The following is a 20,523-nucleotide window of genomic DNA, read 5'->3' as shown; positions in this document are numbered from 1 at the left end:
GGGTGTCCAGAGTGTGGGTGTCCATTGGTTTGCAGATGCGTCACTCCAGTCTCCGGCTCTGTCGTCACATGACCTTCTCCCTGTGTGTTCCCTCTGTCTCCCTGTGTCCCAATTTCCCTCTTCTTTTAAAGCTAGGGAGCCCTGGTGGTGTCATGGTGATGTGTTGGGCTGTGATCTGCATGGTTGCCAGTTCAAACCTGCCAATAGCTCCTCCGGGAAAGACTGGGTTTTAAGCCACAGGGGGTCATGATGAGGCAGCATTGACTCGGTGGCACTGAAGTCAAGATACCAGTCACTGGATTAGGGCCTGCCACCCAGACTCTCCCATAATTTCATCATCACTTGGTTTTTCTCTGCAGATAGTTTGTTTACAAATGAGTTCCCGTTCACAGGTGTGCCAGGAGTTAGGACACAAATGTATCTTCTCAAGGGATACACAAATCAACCTACAATAGGGCTCTAATCTTTTGCCTTCTAGCTTAGCCCTGTGTTGAAAAAATGATATTGACTTTAGACTCGATCATTCTTTCAGGACAAAATTTAACTTTTTTTTTTCCTTCTTTCTCTTTTTAGTTGTATATGAACACAGATCAAGATTGGAGAAATCCCTGCAGAAGGAAAGACTTGAACATAAGAAAGCAAAGGAAGGTAACTAAATAGTTTGTGGTCCATGTTTTTATCTTTGAAACAGTATATATATATATATATATATATATATATATATATATATATATATATATATATATATATATATATATATATATATACTTGCTTTACTGTTTTGGGGGTAAGGCACTTCCTAAAACAACCTAAGTCCGTGTATAGGTGGCCGGAGAGAAAGAGACGTCAAACAATGTGTTCTGTCTTGTACAGTGATTCTTGCTGCCTTGAAGCAGTTCATGTGTTGGTAATTCCTGCATATTCCGTCAGACCTCCAAGGGGGGAAAATACAACAGAATAACAGCATACAACATCCAGATCTGTAGGATAAGTCGGTGGTTTGATACACACAGACCTACATATAATTGATGACATAGTTTGGTATATTTAATTTATGAACTTCTTTTTGTCTTTTGGAGAAGTTTATTGGCACAGTTAATTGACTTACCTTTAAAAATTAGCACATGGCACCTTTTCCAGACTTTTAAATTTTGTTAAGCACAAGTCTGAAAATAGCTGAGATTTGCACTTTTCTCTATTCCTTGCTTTTTGTATTTATTTATTTGTGTTCAGTAGCCAATCTTGAAGTTTAAGTTAGAGGTGTTCGGTCTGCTTACCTTGGTGTGAGAAGAGGAGGGGGAGTGGAGGAAGATTGCGTGGTGTAGTGCGTTTCTCTGATCCCTCTGTTGATCCTGTGCCAACTCTAGAAGTTTATCTTAATTAAAATGCTTGGCTAGGCTTTGGGTTTTCTTAGTCTTCAAACGCTGAGTGATTTCTTAGAGCCATCTAGTGGATAACAAAGCTGTAGAGCATTAATGGTTTCCTTCTGAATCCTGCGTGATTAGAGACTGCCATCTAGTGGACTCGATAAGTCCCTCTGTCCTCAGGTGTGCTTCCCCTCCTGTTCTCTGGGACAGCTTATCACAAACAACGCTAACCGTGTTGTTTCTAACATTTGGCTATAAAGTGGGCTTTGTTCAGGAGCCATTTAGAGCTCTGAGGCAGTGTTTCTCAACATGTGGTTCACCACCCCTTTGGGGGTTGAACGACCCTTTCACAGGGGTCACCCAATTCATAACAGTAGCACAATTACAGTTATGAAGTAGCAACAAAAATAATTTTCTGGTTTGGGGGGTCACCACCACATGAGGAACTGTATTAAAGAGTCGCAGCATTAGGAAGGTGGAGAACCGCTGCTCTGAGGTAAGGAACAAGATGGAACTTCAGTTCTCTTTAATATTTTTTAAAGTATTGATTGAAAAAGGAACGTAAATCCCTAAGTTGATTCTTTTAAAACAAGAACTTTTCCCCCCCCACAATTGAGTAGAGATTGCCTTTAATGTTTATGGTGTCTTAAAATTCCACAGTGAATTAACTTACACTCTATTTTATCCATCTTTTATTTCTCAGATTTCCTGGTTTATAAGCTAGAAGCACAAGAAACACTAAATAAAGGCCGAGTAAGTTTGTCGTATCCTGTTTTTCCTATGAAACTTTCATGAGCGGGAAATAGTCATAAAATGTGTCCATCACTGTTGATCCCTAGGCTTGTTGGGTAGCCTACTCTTTTCTTTCTTTCTTTCCCAAAAGGAAAGCTTTGAAATGTGTTCTTTTTAAACTCACCTTCATTAATTGCACTGTAGATGGTGGTGATGATAGCCTTCGTTTCCTGGGAATGCCCCAACAGAATGCTGCGACCTTGCTGCCTGGGACTTTATTATTTCCGCAGAGCCAGAGGTCTGAATTCAGGGAATTTTCAGGGCTAGGCTGGCACACACACATCTGGACCCTCCAGAGGAGGGAGGACCCTGCTCTTCTTTCTGCTCCTGTAGTTCTGGACATTTCTGCTCCTATAATTCCTTGCGGTTCTTTGACTGCTTGTAGATCACTCTTTACATGTTGTTCGTCTTGTTCTGGTTGAGTCTGTCCCTCTGTGTCTGCATAAATCTTTCAAGAGACCGCTCAGAAGAGATTAGGTTTGGGATCCAGCGTGACCTCATTATCACAGCACAAGAACATTCTGTTTGCTTAAGCAGGATCGAGTCCACAGTGTACAGGGGGCTAAAGTTTTTATATAACTTTTTTTGAGGGGCACACTGAATCCATAAAACTAGTAAGTTGGGAAGAGCATTAGTCTTTACCAGTCAGAAGGTTATTATTAGTCATTCATTCCTAGCCTCACTTTTCCATAGAATGTGATATTTTCCTTGGCTTTCCTCTGTATGCTTAGTGTCTTATATAATACCTGGCCCAGCTCCGGCATTCAGAAACATTTGTAGGATGGTTGGATCGATAAATGAGTGAATATTAAAAACCTAAACCAGCCATACAAAAAGAGTCTTCCTGTTACTCTGAGGGGGTGGGGGGAGTGAGTAAATATTGGTGTTTGAGGGCTTAAAAACCAAGAAGGGTCAGTTCCTTAGATTTCCTGGACCCCGTTGTGACTTGCTTACAAAAGCCTGGCCAGCTCTGTGGCTCGCTGTGGGACATTACAGTATGACTGTATGACTGCCTATACTGCATTGAAGCAGTATAGCAATAACGCAAAAAGGAGTGAGTGGTCCATGGTATAAGTTTCAAAAATAATGGGAGGAAATATTGGAGGGTGGGCCCGTGCTGGCTCTGAGGTAAATGCAGGGGGCGAGAAGAGCTAGAAAGCCCGGAGACAGAGAGCAAACAGTGCAGGAGCCCCTGCTTCACTGACTGACAACTAGAAAGTGGTGGGCGTTTGGGGTTCTACGGCTGCTCAGGGCGGTGGAAATGTGTCAGGTGCATGTGCAACAATGCTCCACAGGGGCGTAAATAGATGCTGACAAACACGGAGCTTCCCGGCACCCTGTCCCTGGCTTGACTACGTACGCCAGTCTGGTTTCTCGCTCTCCACAGTGCAGGGTCCCGGCGTGGGGTGGGGCTGGGGGTATGTGTGTAGAGTTTTCCACCCACTTTTCAAAGTGGTCCTGCTTGGTTTCTCTCCTCTTCTGTCTCATCTCAGCGTGTTAGTCATGTGTAGTGACAGCGTCTCAGGATCAGTTCCTCTGCGCTTCTACCTTCCGTTCTGCGTGATGTGAACGGTGGGGCCCTGTTTCATGAAGCCACCACTTTATGATTTGGTCACGTGGTTTTTCATGACTCAGATCTATCAAGGGTATGGTCATGCTAAAACTTCACTTCTGCTAGGAAACAAAATAAGTGGCCCCAGAGAGTCCTGGTTCACGCCTACAACTCATTTCCGCTCACGCGAGAGTGACATACTGACCTTTTGCTCTTCGGTGCTTGATTTGGATCTAGCAGGAGAGCTAGCTTTGTTCGCTCTGTGTTAACCACTTTTTTTTTTCCATTGACAGCAAGATTCCAATAGCAGATACGGTGCCTTGAATGTCCAGCATCAGATGCTGAAAGTGAGTGAAACTTTTCGTTGTTTATGAAAGAAAGGACTCACTGGGATTTGAACTGAGTGGTGCGGTGGGATGCGATTAAAGAAACTTTTCAGAGAGTCGATTTGTGTCACAGTAGAGTTTCGTACGTCGCATTTGATTTAGATTATGCACAAGTATAGTGTTCCATCGTATTGGTCACCTGATTGCAAAGAACATATTTAGCTTATGATTCATTATCTTTTAAATCTAGTACTCTGGTCACCTAACTTTTTATTTTGTTCCTCTCTGAGGTTTGTTTGTCTTCATTTCTCACAATAACCTCTCTTAGACACTGGCTTTTGTCTTAGACAGAGTGGAGTCAGTCCCTATTAAAATGCTTCCCTCGTGTTACTTCATTTAATAAGTATTCTCATACCCACGGCGGCAGCACAATTTGTATCTAACGCGTCTCCTTCCTTAGTCCTTGGATAGAACTCGCTCCTGGGTCTCAGGAAGACCATTGTGTGTGTCGAGCTGGAAGAGGCGAGTAGTGTTGGCGTTCATGCTGCCATCTGCACAGCATGGTACGCCCTGCCGCAGCCCCCTGCCCCTTCATTTGCGTTGAGTAATACCTTGTGCCCTAGGTCAGGCAGGGCCCGGCTGTTGAATGAGCCGGGACTTTTCCTATTATCAGGAATGCTGCCTGTGAAGAAAGCAGGCATTCTTTTCCCATTAAGCATTTGGCGATTGTCGACTCTTTCTAGCTTGAGATTACAGGGTAGTCATATAATCCAGAGTAAGGGACATAAGAATAATTGTATAAACAATCAATTTGTCATTGCATCGAAGGGGAAATGTCCTTTTAAAACAAAGCAAAACAAAAAATCTGGGCGACCAGAGAAAGCTGGAAAACAGAAGAGAGATCAATTAGGTTACTGGGGCAATATCAAACAGAAGGGATAGGTTTGCCATTAGCTTTTCTGTTTCCACGGTCATTTGAGTCCATGATAATTTCCCCAAATCATCCTCTCTCCGTGTCTCTCATGCTAACTTTTTGTTTCCCCTTAATGTTAACCATTAAGGGAGAGGTTATATTTGGGCCACAATCCCTAATGATTCCTAAGAAATGTTGGAGAGCCGGAGGGGAGCTGCAGGCATGCAGTGCAAGCTCAGGGGGATGAGGTCTGTTTCCATTTGTTCTCCGTTGCCCAAGTTCCGTCCTCGAGAGAGCCTTTCTGCATGGAGTGTGTATCGCCGCTGCTCAGGTTTTCATCTTTGCAGAGTCAACACGAGGAGCTGAAGAAACAGCACAGCGACTTGGAAGAGGAACATCGCAAACAAGGGGAGGACTTCATTCGGACATTTAACGACCACAAGCAGAAGTACTTGGAGCTGCAGCAGGAGAAGGAACAGGAACTGTCGAAACTGAAAGGTGTCTGGGAATATATCGAGCCTGATGATGGGAAAATAAGCCCTGTGAACGTTGCATTAGAGCCACAGACTCTTGTTTTGGTGGCTTCTGCGCTGTGAGAGATTGATCCTGTGACCCTTTAACAGCTACTTGCTTTCTGTAGTATGTCCTATTTGTCCTTTGCTTCTTGGGTTTGTTTAGGGAAGCACCCTAAGTTACTGAATGTTTCTCAGGGGGCTCACGGGGCCAAGACAGTTCCTGTGTGCATGCGACAAGACATTTAGCATCTCTGACCCCAGCCCATTGCATTCCATCAGTGCTCCCCAGTTGTGACCATGGAAAATTGCTCCTATTTCTAAAACTCTCTGAAGGGCCGACAATCTTCCTCTTGAGGTGTTGAGCACTAGATGAAGCTGCCCAAAGCTCAGGTTCTAGAGCAGCGGTTCTCAACCTATGGGTCGCGACCCCTTTGGGGGGTTGAGCAACCCTTTCACAGGGGTCGCCCGATTCATAACAGTAGCAAAATTGTAGTGATGAAGTAGCAATGAAAATACTTTTATAGTGGGGAGGGGGTGTTCACCACCACATGAGGAACTGTACTAATGGGTCACGGCATTAGGAAGGTCGAGAAACCACTGCTGTAGCGCCAGATGGCCTGGGTACTTAGTAATTCCATCACTAGTCAGATATATGACCCTGGGCTTGCTGTGTTATCATTTAAGTCTTCTTTGTCCTTGTCTGTAGGGTGGGATAATCCTAAAAAGTATCAACCGCAATGGGCTGATGTTGAGAATCAAGTCCTTTTTGTCAAACACCTAGAATTGTTACTGGCCTATGGTAAATAGTCGGTATGTGTTAGCTGTCTTCGGCCTTGTGACAATCATCCTTAGATATTTTCAGAGTAAAATGGAACAAAATGTTTTGCTTCTATGGGTGTGTGAGAAAAAGGGCATCGACACATTTACAATAAAATATGCGGGTGCTACATAACTTTAAGATGTAGAAATACTTCAAAAAGGCACCAGGAACATGCAAAAAAAACGATGTAATCTTGGTAGCATTGTGGGACCCAATGCCCTGGTTTTGATAGTGTCCTCATATACATATGATGTCACCCACAAGGGAAGCTGAGTGATAGGTAGTGGGGACCTTGCTGTACTATCTTTGTACCTTTTTGTCCTTAATATTTTCTAAATTGAAAGCTGAAGGGGCGGTAGTAGTCTGGTGGCAATAGACTCAGGTCAGTTATGAGTAGAATTCCCCAAGAGATGCAGACGCTGTTGGCGATGTGGCAGGTGAGGAGGGGCGTTGAAGTAGCCTAAGGAAAGGAAGGTTGCATGCTGGAGTTGCTCACCGACGTGTATCGGAGAAGAGGGAGCTGCAGTGTCGGATGGCAGCTACGCCTTGTCCGGAGAGGAGAGGCTTCACTGGCTACACGGTTTGTTGTTGCTGCTGATGTTTCGGCTATAACTGCCACTGATCCAGCCCCCACACACGGCCACCTTTATGTATAACAGGGAGAAATGCTGTCCGGTCCTCTGCCATCTTGGTAATATTGGCATGATGCACTATTTAGCACTTGAAAACCTAAGCTAAGCTAGTGCGGTATACTGATCTGTGATTCATTAAGGAAGGAGAAATAAAAATAGCACATAACATATATTAGGGACGTGCCGTTTTGTACGTGGTGTACTTTAAGAGATTTACGTAAATTGGTATAACTGTTTGCAGTAAGAGCCCTGAAAGACAATTTTTGATGTCCACTCTTATGTGCACTCCTGTGTTTGAAACAAAATGTATGTGGAGTAAAATTTTAGCCAATTGTGGATAGAAGTCAAAGTGGAGTCATAGGGGTTAGGAGGACACCCGTAACTTGAATCCTAAAATGATGTAAGGCCCATGAGCTAGCCTGCACTTCCTAGCACTCAGGACAGACGGGGAAACACAGAACACGCGGGACTCTTGCAATCAGAAAAGAGCCCTGAAGGTATAGGAATTAAGCATTGGGCTACAAACCACAAGTTCTAGGTGTGACCGTTTGTTCTTTTAAGGATGAACGGTCTCAAAACTGTCCTGTACGGTTACTCAGAGTCAGAGAGTGGGTTTATTAGAAAAAGAGAGTATACGGTGTCTTAGCAAAGAGAGAATAGTGTTTCTGGTACCAGTTTCTAGTAGAAATTCTTTGGAGACCTTAAATAAAATAGTAAGCAGTGACTGGTGAAACTTTCATAAACAGCCTTCACCTGAGTAACTTTTTTATGATCCCTGGTGAACATTCAGAACAGTCCTTTGAAGCATGCTGTCTGCTGGCCGGTGGGCAGGGTGGCCGTGCTGCGAGTCGGCCCCAGGTCATGACGGCTAACAGCAGCAGCATGTATGTTTGATCTGTTAGGCCTCTAATCCATGTTGTCTTTGGTAGTTTAATGAGATGCAAAGAGAGAATGGATTCTAGGGGAGGTCGAGCTGATTACATGTAAACGGGGATCATTATTTTCGATATCATAATGGCTGACACTTAACAAAGGTTTACCATTTGCCGACACCATGTGAAACTCTTCATACGGATGATTTTATCTGATTATATCAACCGTAAGATAGCCACTGTGTTTCGCCTCGTTAACAGATGAAGAAGTTGAGGTGGACCAATAACTTGCCCAAGGTGATCCTGCAAAGGCTGGGAGCCAAACGTCAAACATGGTCCAGGGGCGTGCCACGGTCATGACCTTCATGACCTGCAATCCCTTTCAACAATTTCAAACTTGTTTGCTAGAAATGTGTGTGTGTGTGTGTGTGTGTGTGTGTGTGTTTTCCAGGGTGTGTTCCTTTTGAATGGCCTCCTGGGTTTTTGTTTGTTTGTTTGTTTCCTTTGAAAAATCTATTCTTGCCAAGTTTGGCATCCCAAACATTAGCCCATCTCTAGTCTTGATTTCTCCCCAAACTCAATTGTGAATTTAATACCCAGGGCTCAGGCCAGGACCTGAAGGAGTCAAGGTGGCTGGAAGTGTCATTGAGACCTGGTGACTGACACTTTGATTCAGGGCTGACACCCTGGAGAGTTAGGACCCTGTGTACAGGATGTGGCTGCCACGCAGGCGTGGTGTCCCTAGGAACAAACAAAGAACCATAATCTGCTGTGAATGCATTCCTACTCATGGCCACAGTGGGTGTGACATAGTAGAACTGAGCCCCATGGGTGTGGTGTCCCCAGGAACAAATCAACACAATCTGCTTTTGAATGCATTCCTGCTCGTGGCCGCAGTGGGTGTGACATAGCAGAACTGAGCCCGGGCTGCAATTTCCCCCAAAACAGATCAAGAGGCCTCTCTACACTGTTGGGAAGTGGCTTCAAACTGCCACCTTTCTCTTGACTAGTCGCATGCAAGCATTTTGTGCATCCAGATCCTCTGTGTAGGACAGTCCCAGCATAATTGCTAACAGCACAGACCTTCCCTCCCCAGAGTGTCTCTCATTGGAAAATGAATTCCCAGTCAGCCTGCTTCCTGCCCACCCCCGCAGAGGGCTGTCACATCAGAATTGGCCTTGCATGGCCAGACCTTATTAAAGTCAGAGTCTTGATTTCTAAACAGTGAGAATTATTCGAATGTGGAGGACCCTGTACAGGACACCACTGCGAGGGGCTAATAGTGAAAATATGTTGGTGGGTTGGATTTGGCATCAATTGCCTCGGAGGTCCAGATTCAGGATGTGAGCAGTTCACTAAGCGTGTCTGCTCCCTAGTGTTTGGGTTTGGGTCTCGGGAGATGGCGAGGGCGCTCAGACTGCTCGAGTTGCTCTCGAAATACCTTTCCTATAGCATTGGAGGTAGACTTTGTATGGCCAAAAACTTAATAGTGGGAGAAGGACAAACATATCATTAGATTTTTGGAAACAGATTGCTTAGTGCTCCTGTAGCCACAAGTGGGTGTCTTCAGTGAACAGAAATTTGTTGTTTCACCAGTTTAGGAGACTAGATGTTCAAATTTAGAGCTATGGTCCTAGGGGAAGGCTCTTGGTCTGCTCTAGGGGGAAATTATTGCCTCAGTTTCTCTAGAGATGTCTTGAAGAACTCCACATGCCATCTTTCTTTCTACCTTGGTTCTTACATCTCTGTGTTCAGTCACCCATTTTTATATCTTTACACAGATAGGACCTCACTATTGTAACAAAGAAAGCCTTGTTTGCAAATGGGATCACATTCATAGATGGGGATTAGCATTTACATGAATGCTTTTGAGAAACACAATCCAATCTATGACAAGTAAATGGGGTCTCTGTCTTTCTCTGTGCCTGTATCCAGCCAGCCAGCCAGCCAGCCAGCCAGCCATCCATCTTTATCTGTCTCACGATCTCTATCTCCATCACCTTTCAAGGCCTGTGGGAATTATTCATGCGATGAGAAATGTGCTCAGTACTTTTGCTAACTCTAGTTCTAATTTAAGGGAACTCAGATCTTAGGCCACCTCTGCCCTGTTTCACTTTATTCCTGAGGGATTGTTTATTGGCAGAAATATCGAACTCCTGAGTAATGAAAAATCCTTAACTTCTTACTTGGTGTGGAGCTTGTTTAAAAGTACTTAAAGTGCTGCATCAGGTTGCACCTGGATGTCCACCTGAATCGATGCCACATCCCAGTGGGGCACAGTTGTTGTACTCAAAACAAACTCAGCGTCGAGTTAGACGAGGCCTTAAACGTGAAGGTAGTAAAATCACAAGCCTGGCAATCTTAAAGCTTTATGCATGCTTCTTCTCTCTCTAAAATAGAAACTGTGTACAATTTGAGGGAAGAGAACAGACAGCTGAGGAAAGCACACCAAGACATGCACACGCAGCTCCAGGATGTGAAGGTAAGTCCCAGGAAAGGTCGCACTGGGCAGTGTTTGTCTGCTCTACTTCCCACACAGTCCTCTCGTTGACCGGCTCAGCACAGCCAGGTGGTCAGTGTGGGCTGTGCATCAGCCCGAGCTCACCACTTCTGCACCTCAAGCTGAAAGATGTCTCCGCATCAAAATGTTTTCTCTGATGCCAAAATGATCCTTTGCAAGAGGTGATTGCTTTTAAGTAAGCCTTGGTTTGTTAGCAATGAACTCTTTGGTCCTTTGTTTTCCCTGTCTGTGGTTGCAGGGTTTGGGTATTGTATTTGTAATCTGGTTACCGTTGTTTTTCAACTTCAGAAACAGTGACAACACATAAGAAACAAAATAAGTACAAAGGCATGGGACATTTGAGCGGTCCTACCATTGTCAACCAAAGAGAATGTGTCTTCAGATGGTAAAAGCTCAACATGTAAAATTCTTTTTTATGTAGCAACAGCATAAGAATTTACTCTCCGAGCATGAACAACTTGTAGTGACTTTGGAAGACCACAAGAGTGCACTAGCTGCTGCACAGGTTAGCAGGGTAGCAGCCTCTGATTCCTTTCAGCCGGCTTAACACTTCGGAATTCCTTTATGCATGCAGCGTCTTCAAAGTCAATCTTCCCTAAGTTCCTTAGGACAAAGCTATCTTGATTCCAAGGCACATGCATGTTCTCCAAAGACAATCAAGAGAAAATTTAATATGTTTTGACTAATTTTTACACTGTTGGATAATATATATATCCCTATTCTTACCCTATTCTTTTTTCCTATCTGCCGGCCTGTGTGCACAGTAGTCTAGTATCTGTTTAAATCTCAGAAATCGTTCTATATGCATGATCTTTTGCAACTCTCTGGTCTGGGTCGGCTCTCAGTGAAACAATAAGATCTATATGATGTTATGGTGTTGAGTCCCTAACTATAATTGTCAGACATTTCTTTCATCCCTACTGCTGCGTTTTCAGTGTTCCAGTTTAGTCCACTCCTTTTAAGACTAAGCTTATGGACCATGGGGGAAACTGTAGAGCATAAGTAGACTCGTGTCGATAGAGGAGGAAAAGCAAGAGCCCTAAGCTCCATTCGTTCAAAGCCTGGAACAATCCTAGGCACAAGGTAAGCCCTCAGCAGATCCTAATTGAATAAGCAAGTAATAAATTCAAGCTTTGGAGAGCCTAGGAAAATAAGAGCAAATTGGACTATTTTACAGCTTTCTAATAGAAGCAAAGAAACAGGGATGTCAGTGTATTAAACTAGATCAGAACGTTTCTTTTTGGTCGAGAAATTAGGAGGAAAAGGCCAAAGGAAACCAACCAACTGTGCTTATCAGGAGATTAGCGAGAGAGAGCCCACTCTGCGAAAGCGTAAGATGCAGGGCCCTGATCCTATCAGAGGCTCCGTAGTAGCATCTGTGTCTGTGGGGCCTCGTCCAAGGTTGCCACTGGTTCTGTGCTTCCCTACGAAGCTACAAAGCTGCACTAATGCTTCTCACCTGCATTCATTAAATTGGTGTTTGGACAAGTATATTTTATTCAAATCCTTCTTTATAAAAGGATTTATTTGATATGAGAGTGTTATTCATTCTGGAAAATGTGGCAGTGTTAGCAAAACAAACAGCACAGCTCCACGTGTACTGTAATAGCCACCAATATTAGCCTAAGCAGCAATTTGAAAACCAGAGAAATGTAAATAAAATCATTCACTTGAAGGCCAAACCACGTACACTTGGAGAATTATTAATAGGATTTTATAGTAGGATATATATTTTTAAACATCATCTATAGTCTTATATTTCTTTCATCACTGTGCCACCAGGGTGCCTTAAACTCTTCAGTATTATTTGCCCCCTGCCTTTTTAGTTCCTTTTATTAAGAATGTTGCACATAATCTGCATACGTGCAGACATCAATTCTTGACTTACAGGGCAAAGAAGAACCACTCCCCAGGATGGCTGAGGCTGTGACTCCCTATAGGAGCAGACAGCCTCATCTTTCTCCCAGGGAGTAGCTGGTGGATTTGAACTGCTGACCTTGTAGTTAGCAGCCAAAGGTGTAACTAACTACTGCACCAGGGATCCCTACACATGCACTAAATGACCTGATTTCAGACCTTAGTTCTAAGTTCATGTCCGTTTGGAAGAGAAGGACATTGAAGAATGGAAATCCAGGTTCATGTCATGTCAGTGCCCAGCTTTCCAACCTCGCAAAGCTCAGGACCAGGAATGTTCCAGGAAATCAAACAAAAACAAAAAGTGTCAGTGAACCAACCCACCGCCATCCAGTCAATTCTGGCTCATGGCCATTCTGTATAAGGTTTCTAAGCCTATACATCTTTATAGGAACAGACAGGCTCTCCCAGAGCAGCTGCTGGGTTTGAACCACTGACCTTGTTAGCAGCCCCTGACTAACCCAGAGCGCTACTAGGGTTCCCTGATATTTGAGCATAAATTGGAGAAAGGGGGTGGTCTGGGTGGTTGTACACATACACACACTAGATTCTAAACTATGAATCTTTTCCTCTGCAAACTCACTCAGATGGGTAAAAGATACATACACATGTCTTTGTATCATGTGACTAATTAATGCTATAAAACAGTGGTTCGTAGTTGTCTCACCTTTAAGAATGAGATAGTATATAGATATGTGTATATTGGAAGATTGTTTATAAAACTCTAGCTCTTTAGTGCAGCCTGGGAAACTAACATCTGTCAGATATTTCCCTGTTTCCTTTACCTCTAATCCCCAATTGCATGTGTTCAAAACGGTGGCGCATGTCAAAGTAAGAAGAGCTAACGAATGCATGGACACGCTCTGCCTGTTTCTCTTAACTGGCATTTAAGTATAATGTTTTGGTCTAGTTTTCTGATAAACCCAAATACTCACGAATGCTCTTTTTCCTCCTCAAATTGTGCAATTTATGCCCAATTGTGCAATTGATATGCAGACTCAAGTTGCAGAATATAAACAACTGAAAGATACTCTGAGTCGGATCCCAAGCTTCAGAAAACCTGATCTAACCAACGAGCAAAATATTTCCCTGGTGGCCCAGTCTCCGCAAGGTGATGGCACAAAAGAGAAGCTAGCTGGAGAGCCCGGGCAGGTAAGGCGTGTGAGCTGAGGGTTGGCTGGTGGCTAGGTCACTTTCTCCGGCAGGCCGTCACCAGGTGAGCTGTGCTCAGGATTGCCTATCCTCCCGGCAGAATGAAACCCAAACTAAACTGACTGCCGTCGAATTGATGCCGGGGCAGGGTAGCACTGCCCCTCTGAGCTGCTGAGACTAACTCCTGACAGAACGGAAAGCTCTGCCTTTCACCCAGGGAGGAGCTGATGGTTTCCAATTGCCGACCTTACTGGACCGCAGCCCAGGGCAGAACCGCCGCACTGGCAGGGCTCCTCTCCCGCAGAATAGGGGTCCTCGAGTTTTAATGTCGGTCTAGAATCTCAAAACCTTGAACTCACTGCCATCGAGTCAGGTCTGACGCACGGCAGCCCTATTGGACAAGGTCCAACTGCCCTTAGGGGTTTCCGAGACTACAGCTCCTTACAGGAGAAGAAAGCGTCATCGTTCCTCTGAGGAGCATCTGAAGGTTTTGAACTGCTAACTTCACGGTTAGCAGCCCAGCTTGTGACCATTGCACCACCAGGGGGCTCCCTGTCTAGAGCCTAGGGCTTGTTGCACATAAGGCAGATCACTGGACCCAGCCGGAGAGTTGCGGATCCCTTGACTGACGGTGAGAGGCCTGTGAATTGGCCTCTCTCAGTGGCTCTGCTGGTCAGGGAGCCCACTTTGAGAACCACGAATTACAGTGTTTTCTGAGAGAGACTTTGACTCTGGTTTTGTCGTTATTCGTGTGGATGTATTTGTCTTAAGAGACTTAGAGTGCCTAGATTTTAAAGAATTTTTTTTTTTTCGTTTTGAGTTTTCTGTGTTTGTAGTTTCGGTACAGTGAGAAGGTTAAACGACTGCAGGACATTATGTGACAGCCCACTCAAGGTTTAAACTAGATAATATTTCAACTGGGGACAGTGGTAAGTCCATGTAAACATGGCCACATTTGCATAAAAGACATTTATAAAACCACCACAGGTGTGAGTACTAGTCTCAACATTCACTTTATTTTTTCTTGTTGTTCGTGTAGATTACACCTTGCTTTAATATATCTCATGACTTGGACATTAGACCTAGTGTCACCCTTTTAAGTTCTTTCAAGGCTGCTTTTGCAAAATCACCCGTGTAACAAAAGGGTGAAGTCTGGCTGCCTGACCCCCTGACAGAGTCTTTTTTAACAAGACACAATTGAGATGTCTAACTCTTAGAGGTGCATCTTGGGGACATAATTAAGCTTATGTTTTGAGGACTCGGTCATATGCAACTGTCCTCAGTCTGTCAGAGCCTGCCTCCAAGGACACGGTCAGTATCCTCTGATGACTGGACGGGACGGTCTGAGCACTTGGCCGTGACCATGAAGTGGGTAGTTAGACCCCGCCAGCCCGCCTCTGCTGGGTTAAGGCGAGGCAGTGTGCTTCCACAGATGTGTGCAGCCTCCAAGACTTTGTGGAGCGGGTCTCCTCTGGCCTAAAGGTGTGCTGTGAGTCAGAAGGGACTGGGTGGCAGTGGATTTTTAGTTTATACTTGATCCATCTTTTAATGGCTCAGAGCTTCAGTTTTCCCGTCTGTGAGGAGAGTTATCTTATCTAGCCTTCCTCACAGGTATGTGGTAAAGATACATGCAGGTGAGTGACAGCATCTAGAGTCTTTAAGAGAAATGAGATTTCATCTGAAGTCAGGGCGCTGCTATGTCATCTTTGCCACATATGGCGAGGCTCTTGCCAAAGTTGTCCTCCGGTATCTCAGAAAGGATTTGTCCCCTCTTTATGATTTACACCACCCAGCTCAAATCAGGTTAGCTGTATTTCTCCTAATTTACTACTAGAAGCTTCACATTTATTTCAATTATGGGAGAGCAAGCCAATGAAAGAAGTTGTACATAGTCAAAAAGGAAAGATGTGATATATTTTCCTGTTGGTAGTATAGCAACTATTGCTTTTTCCCTAACTGATAAAGAGTACATAAAGGTCTTTGAAATTTATAGGGAAACTGACTTCAGTAAGCAAATTACAGAGTACCCGAAAATCTATGCCTTTCTTCTGCTCAAAGTTTTCTGTTCTAATACTAAGTCATTTCAAAAACCCTTGCTGATTATGAAGAAGTGTTTCATTGCTTCTGGAATCATGGACATTGTTTTTTACTAACATAGATGTCCCTGTTAGTATGATATTATTTTTAATTCAGCCAAACTAATGAAAATAAACCCAACGTGTTCATTTAGTCTTTGTCCTAATGAAAACCCAAAATTGACAGTTAAGGGAGTTACTTCGTTATTTAATCTCCTGTATCTTGAGGGGTTTCCCTCTTTTGATCGAAGGACAGACAGGACTTAGAGCACTTCTGAGGGCAAGGTCTGCTTCTGACACATGGTCCCTACAGCTCTTGCTCTCGATGTCGCGTGCTGTCTGAGGGGCACTTGTGCTTATATTTGTTTTATAGGTGAGTTACACACCTCACCTACACAAGAAGCGTTACGTAGCTCCTTTGCAGCTGTATTTTAAGTCAGGACTATATTTGTAGACTTCTTAATTGTGCTGATCTTCAAGATGGATAGCTACCAGCATTATGCTAAAGAAGTTCAATCTCTGCTTTTGAGTCAGAAGAATGTCATTCCCCATGATGTGCTTGGCCTAGGTGTCTCGAAATAGTGACGTGGGGCAGCATGAGGAAGCAGTTCCTGGAAGAACAGAAGACACTAAGCCTTCCCCTCCCACTCAGAACGGGCCTGAATTTCAGGCTCTTGCAGAGCTGAACCAGCAGGATGCAGAAGCCAGAGAGCCCGAGCGACACCAGGTGGAGGAAGAGCACAGAAAGGCACTTGAGGAGGAGGAAATGGAGCAGGTCGGACAAGCGGAACATCTGGAAGAAGAGCACGACCCGTCGCCGGAGGAGCAGGATCGGGATTGGAAGGAACAGCATGACCAACAAGACGCCAACCTTCTGGAAGGGCACCCTCCTGCTGAGGTACCAGTTCATCCATCTCAAAGCGACTGGACTTGTGCTTTGCTCTTTAGGGTAGTGGGTGTGGATTTATTTTTAAATATTAGAGAAGAAAACGCATCTATGATAAATGAAAATTTGAGGGACTTATTTAACTGCCCAGTGTACATATTTAAGTTTTCTCTTGTAATGTTAATAATACAGCTATGGAAGAAATTCCTTACATGCATAGAATGAGGAAGGAAAAGCGCTGTTGGTGGATGTAATAGTCTTCTCGTGGTGAACAGTGCTCACGCAGGGAGATTGATGCTAATACCCTTCCAGTGGGCAGAGTGCACCTGGTTAGACACCTACCTCCAAGCCCCACAAGCCTCTCAAAGCTGAGAAAGCAGCATTTTTGTGTGATCCGAAGTCGCTTTCTTGCTGATCCATTAACTGTCAAATTAATGTTGTCTTTTGCCAGTCTCACCTTCCAGAGCGTGAAGCGGTCATCTAAAAATCAGTCTCCTCACTAGGGATACTCCACAAAGTGAGGAGAGTTAGACAGTGATCCTCCACTGCGTGAGCATGCTAGACCAGTGTGGTCACACACCCTTCCCTCATTGAAAAGTCCCCTTTCACACAAGTTCTAGTCACCATTTCTTAACAAAGACAGCCGCATTAAAATAAATGATATTTTTTAAAAAGACTTGAAACTATTAACTGATACCACTTGCACCTGGGTACCTTTTTCCTCCTGTCTCTAAACTGATCCCCGACCATAGTTACCTCACCTATACAAAGCTGCTCATCGCCTCGTATATGAAACTCTGTCTGGTCTCAAATTTGCCAGGACACAAATCTTTCTGGGGCTTTAGGTTGAGTGGGTCTGAGGGCCTGGGTAATTCTTTCGTGCGGTTTCTAACTTAGTGTGGAGAAGCCTCGCCTAGTCCTGGGTCCTTCATAGACATCTTCAGATGTAGCCCCCCAGTAGGTTCAGTTGCCCTCAACTGTACTCTCTTTTTCCTTGATGGCAATCGAGTGTGCTGTGTTGGGGCAGTGGGGACAGGTGGGTAACCCAACGAGGAAGCAAAATGTAAAAGTCCTGCACCAGGTTATCCTCTAATACGAAGTTATTTTCTGTCTTCTTCCTCTTCCTCCGTCCTGCCTGTTTTCCCATCGTAATCTGCAGTTTGACAATTTTTTTTTAAACTTTTAGTTGTGTTTAGCCTGACATTGGTATCTATTCTACTAATTAGCGTCCTTTAGTTTTTAACGTGCTACAGAAAAGTTTTAGCGTTTCAGTTCACAAATTACTCCAAAGAGTGAGAGGTTAGTAGGTGCCCGTTTATATCTGAGCCTTTTTAGCATAAATGTAAATAAAGTGTGAAATGTATTTCTTCTGGTGTCCTCTCGGCTCCATTTGAAGAGCGGCACATTGAAAATCTGCGTGCCAGCAGATCGGCACACTGGTCTGCTAAACCAAACCAGGGCAATTTGGAGAAAGTTGGGAAATGGGAATCGTGGTGCTGGTAGACCTTGGGTATTGGGTCTCCTGGGTTTTGCATGAGAAGCAAATGAAGTGTTGGGCGCTCCAGAGAGGGTGACTGCTTGTTCCCTGCCAACTTGCCTTTTCCCTAGGCATATCCTTCTGCCAAGCCAGTTGGCAAATTCCGATCACCATTTGAGGAGCAGTTAGAACAGCAGAGACTAGCGGCGAGGCAGACGGAGGAGGCTCAGCGGCTGAGAGAGCGCCAGGAAGCACTACATCAGCAGAGGCTGCAGGGACACCTGTCATGGCAGCGGCAGCAGCAGGAGCAGCAGCAGCAGCTTCGGGAGAGAGAGCTGGCCCGGGAGAGAGAGCTGGCCCGGCAGAGGCAGGTCCAGCACGAGGAAGTTCAGCAGCAGCACCAGGAGCAGCTACGGTAACCTCCCCCTCGTGATGGGCTGAGACAGCCTTCCTGTGGTTTTCTTAAGCAGATTCAAAACAGTTTTGTGCATGTGTCTCCCGTGAACTTGAAAGGCGCATATTGCCCGTGTAGGAGAGTTTGTACTTCCTGGTAATGCAATGCCAAATATGAATTTTTGACACATCTTTTTCTGCTTAAAAATTATAGTTTGGGCTTCAGACTCATCGGGCAGGCTTTGTGCTATGTTTTGTTGTTTGAATCATATTTTATCTTTTTAAGGCACCTTTTGAATGTATAGAATCTTTGTTATAACCAAATATGTACATTTTATTGAAAAGCATGGCTTTAAAACATTATTTTTCATCTCATTTATTTCTACTTTAAAATAAATGCCCTCTGTAGAACTGTGCCACTTCGTTTGTGTCACTGAATCTCTGCTGTCTGGGTCTCCTGTAGGCAGCAAGCTCGCTATGATGCTATGGACAAGGATATTGTTCAGGGAGCAGAGGACCAGGGCATCCAAGAGGAAGAAGGCGGTGGTGAGACGTCTTAGATGACGACTGTTTGAGAAATTGATGTGGCAATCTTCCTAACATTAACACGCGGTCTACTTGCCTGACTAAAGGCAGATTTGTGAATTAATGTCTGTTGTTGCTGATATAAGTATTTCTCAGTGTACCAGGCAGGCCTCATCCATAGACAGAATCACCTAAGATAATCTGTTTCCAAACATGTTCCCCATCTTCTCCTTTGGCATGCTACATAGTTCTTTCTGATGAATTATCTTAGAACTTTTACGGTGTAGCAAACTTCTCCATTCCCTCTGACCCTTGGAAGTCTTGCGTTCATTGTCTCAGAATGTTTCCACTTCAGTTGATAGCACTTTTCATTTATGGCGCACATCTACGGGTTTATCCGCTGTTGCTTTACTGCTGTCTTAGAACCAGAGAGCATTCATCTCTGGCAGAACACACCCACAAGGGTAAGTGTCCTTTCCTTAAATCTAGAGAAGGATGACACAGACTCCCTCCATAGCTGATTCTGCTATTATAAAATAGCCCTTAGAGTTAAAACAAAACAAACGCAGAAAACAAAAAACAGTACAGCGGCCGAGTGCTCGCCTAACCCACCAGCTGATCCCTGGTCGTCTGCATCCATATAAAACCTTGGCAGCCACGTGGGCTAGCTAGGGTCAGCCCCCTCGCAGTGACTTTGACTTTTTATTTGCTTGTGTATAGTTAAGGCATTGTTTTCCTTTTGTCCTTCATGTGGACCTTTAAGCTTTTTTGTTCCATTATCAGTAAAGCTAAAGAGTGGTTTGTTCACTTTCCTATCTGAACAATACTTCTGTGTACCCAAAACCCTGCATGTTTTATAGCTTAAGGTAATGTAGGTTAAATACTTCCTACACATATGTAATGCTTCCTCTTGTATCTCACCTGTCTTAAAAATTATTTTTATTCTCTTTGTAGGGTCTTAAAATTCCCTTTAAGCATCTCTCTCTCTCTCTCTCTCTCTCTCTCTCACACACACACACACACACACACACACACACGGTGCAAGTCAGTGTGTGTGTGCACAAAAGCATGGCGTGTCTCTATGCGGCTGTCCCCGGCCCCACATGAGAGCGCATAGGACGGGTCATATTCAACTGTGAGCTCTGCAGAAGGAGTTACTGTCGCTCACATTTCCTGAGCCGTGATCAATTTCTTCTTTTGATAGTTCCTCCAATACTACCAAAAAGTAGTAGATAAATTTTAGCAGTGACCCAAACTAGCTGGGGTTTGTCAAGGATTGCTCTTAGCCTTCCTGCTTTTAACACAATAGAGAGAAAAAGAAAAAGAAGTGCCACCTCCATTTGTGACTTGACTTCGGAGGGCTGGAATGGTGTCGCTTGCTCACACTCTCTCCTTCAACTCCAAGTCTGGAAACAGGACAGAAGTTTACTCAGCAGGGCTGAGCACTGCTAGGGTGTTTGGAATTGGAAGGGAGATTCCTGCTGGACTCATTTGCGCCTGATTTCAGTTTCTCTGCTTTGCTGCTAGCCTATGAGAGAGACAACCAGCACCAAGATGAAGCAGAAGACGATGCAGATAACGGACATGAACCTCGAGCACAAAGGCCCCGAGAGGCCAATCCAAACTCTGAGGCAGATGTAAGTGTCCTCTCTTCTGGCCATCACCTGGGAAACTCAGCAGGCAGAAAGGAAACCTGCCCAGTTGCCCTGCGACAGGCCTCTGCGTCTACATGTATGTGTGCTTTTGCTGATGGAGAATGAAGGTGGCTTTGCACTTGAATGATACCTGCCG

At 44.4% G+C, this 20,523-nt stretch overlaps 1 protein-coding gene across 1 annotated transcript in view; it reads left to right on the top strand.

The window, feature by feature from the left end:
* GOLIM4 (golgi integral membrane protein 4) overlaps positions 1-20,523 on the top strand; it is a 101,495-nt gene that overhangs the window by 68,519 nt on the left and 12,453 nt on the right. The window contains exons 2-12 of the mRNA XM_075547004.1: positions 574-648; positions 2,071-2,120; positions 4,005-4,058; positions 5,298-5,448; positions 10,189-10,271; positions 10,732-10,815; positions 13,221-13,376; positions 16,020-16,349; positions 17,946-18,229; positions 18,671-18,753; positions 20,260-20,369. Of these exons, the coding sequence (XP_075403119.1) occupies positions 574-648; positions 2,071-2,120; positions 4,005-4,058; positions 5,298-5,448; positions 10,189-10,271; positions 10,732-10,815; positions 13,221-13,376; positions 16,020-16,349; positions 17,946-18,229; positions 18,671-18,753; positions 20,260-20,369 (1,460 nt within the window). The remainder of the gene's footprint in view (positions 1-573; positions 649-2,070; positions 2,121-4,004; positions 4,059-5,297; positions 5,449-10,188; positions 10,272-10,731; positions 10,816-13,220; positions 13,377-16,019; positions 16,350-17,945; positions 18,230-18,670; positions 18,754-20,259; positions 20,370-20,523) is intronic.

Source organism: Tenrec ecaudatus, chromosome 4, assembly GCF_050624435.1.
Source record: "Tenrec ecaudatus isolate mTenEca1 chromosome 4, mTenEca1.hap1, whole genome shotgun sequence".
Taxonomy (NCBI): Eukaryota; Metazoa; Chordata; class Mammalia; order Afrosoricida; family Tenrecidae; genus Tenrec; species Tenrec ecaudatus.
The sequence above is the reverse complement of the archived record's forward strand: the minus strand, read 5'-3'. Positions and strand labels throughout refer to the sequence as shown.